At 37.7% G+C, this 1,355-nt stretch overlaps 1 protein-coding gene across 1 annotated transcript in view; it reads left to right on the top strand.

The window, feature by feature from the left end:
• Window positions 1–6: 6 nt before the first annotated feature.
• Window positions 7–1,355, top strand: part of LOC119592559 — a 15,973-nt gene continuing 14,624 nt past the window's right edge. The window contains exon 1 of the mRNA XM_037941429.1: window positions 7–184. Within this exon, the coding sequence (XP_037797357.1) occupies window positions 23–184 (162 nt within the window). The 5' untranslated portion in view covers window positions 7–22. The remainder of the gene's footprint in view (window positions 185–1,355) is intronic.

Raw genomic sequence — 1,355 nt, 5'->3', positions numbered from 1 at the left:
AAAAGTTAAGAGCGTGCGCAAGATGAGTGCGCATGCGCGGAGGATGACAGCAAGATCGGTTCAGTGTGGTTTACTTTCTGAAAGTTTCTGTTCACAACTCCAGTCGAGGTGCAGCTCTCGAGGAACACACACGTGGAACCAAGTGCTCTCTTGTTCACTTCACGCCCTTACTACGTTCAATATGGTAAGTTTTGCAAGTGTGAATTTGAGGTTGTACTTATTACCTCTCTGCGATCAGGTGGCTCTTTAACAAACGTAGTGGAATTGTTTGTGTGATTGATACAATCCTATGTAAGAGATTCTGTCGTTTAATGATTTAAATAGATTTTGAAATATACGATTGAAATGAGTTTTCAAATGAATTCATAACCAGTCCAGAACGAGGTATAACAGTCGGCCCTAACGACTGGTGCGGACTTCGAAAGGGTTTCTATCCCCCTGCCGCAGCAACTCGCCAAATAGCGATGTTTGTTTCACTAGAAGTGGCTTTAGGTTGCTTCCAAGTAGCCAATCCATAGTAGAAGGTCCGCCGATCTTTGCTTTTCCAGTGCGTCTGGATTAGTACCTGTGCTTGCGTTTAAATCACTGAATGTACTTGCTGTACACCTCTTTGCTTGTTGTCTTCAGATAACGCTTTTTAATCAATTCTGATAAGATACCGCTAGGGATTAATTATTATCTTTGTGTTAAGAAAGTAGCATAAATGAGTTAACAATCCACATTATAAAACCTTTTATAGCTGTAGTTAATGATATCGACCTTGAACAAAAGTGAGCTCATTTTCGGTCTTTTAAATGTGGCATTATTACACTGCTGCACATGAAACAAGGTCAACCTGGTCTAATCACATATTCTTCGATCGTTTATAAGTTGTGCATATATTATTAGAATAATAATGAGAGTTGAACAGTTATTAATATGTTCTTCTACTTACACCTTTCCGGTAAATTTGTCATGTTAATCGTCACAAGAGTAATACATATCTTAAAAAAACAGTAAAGCATATATTTCATGTTAATTTCCAAGTTCATTCTGTCGCATATCGCATACCCCATATCCATAACATTGCGAATCCAAAAATATAGACATGGGAATCATAGTAAGTATACACTATGTAAATATGCTTTAAGAACAAAAGAAATACGTACACCGTTACTGATTCAAGTAATATCTAATTTCTGACGTACGTTGTATAAACAGATGTTCCTTGTACCGCTTTTCATGAACAAGGTCAAAAGTGTGCTTTTTTTTTTACATTGTGCTGCATCATCTTGCCACACATAAGAAGAAAGAATGGAAGACACCTTTGTTCCGCGTTTACATTCCTACTCAATATGAGACGCTACAGCTACGGT

Source organism: Penaeus monodon, chromosome 30 (genome assembly GCF_015228065.2).
Source record: "Penaeus monodon isolate SGIC_2016 chromosome 30, NSTDA_Pmon_1, whole genome shotgun sequence".
NCBI lineage: Eukaryota > Metazoa > Arthropoda > Malacostraca > Decapoda > Penaeidae > Penaeus > Penaeus monodon.
Note: the sequence above shows the minus strand (reverse complement) of the source record. Positions and strands in the feature narration are given on the sequence as shown.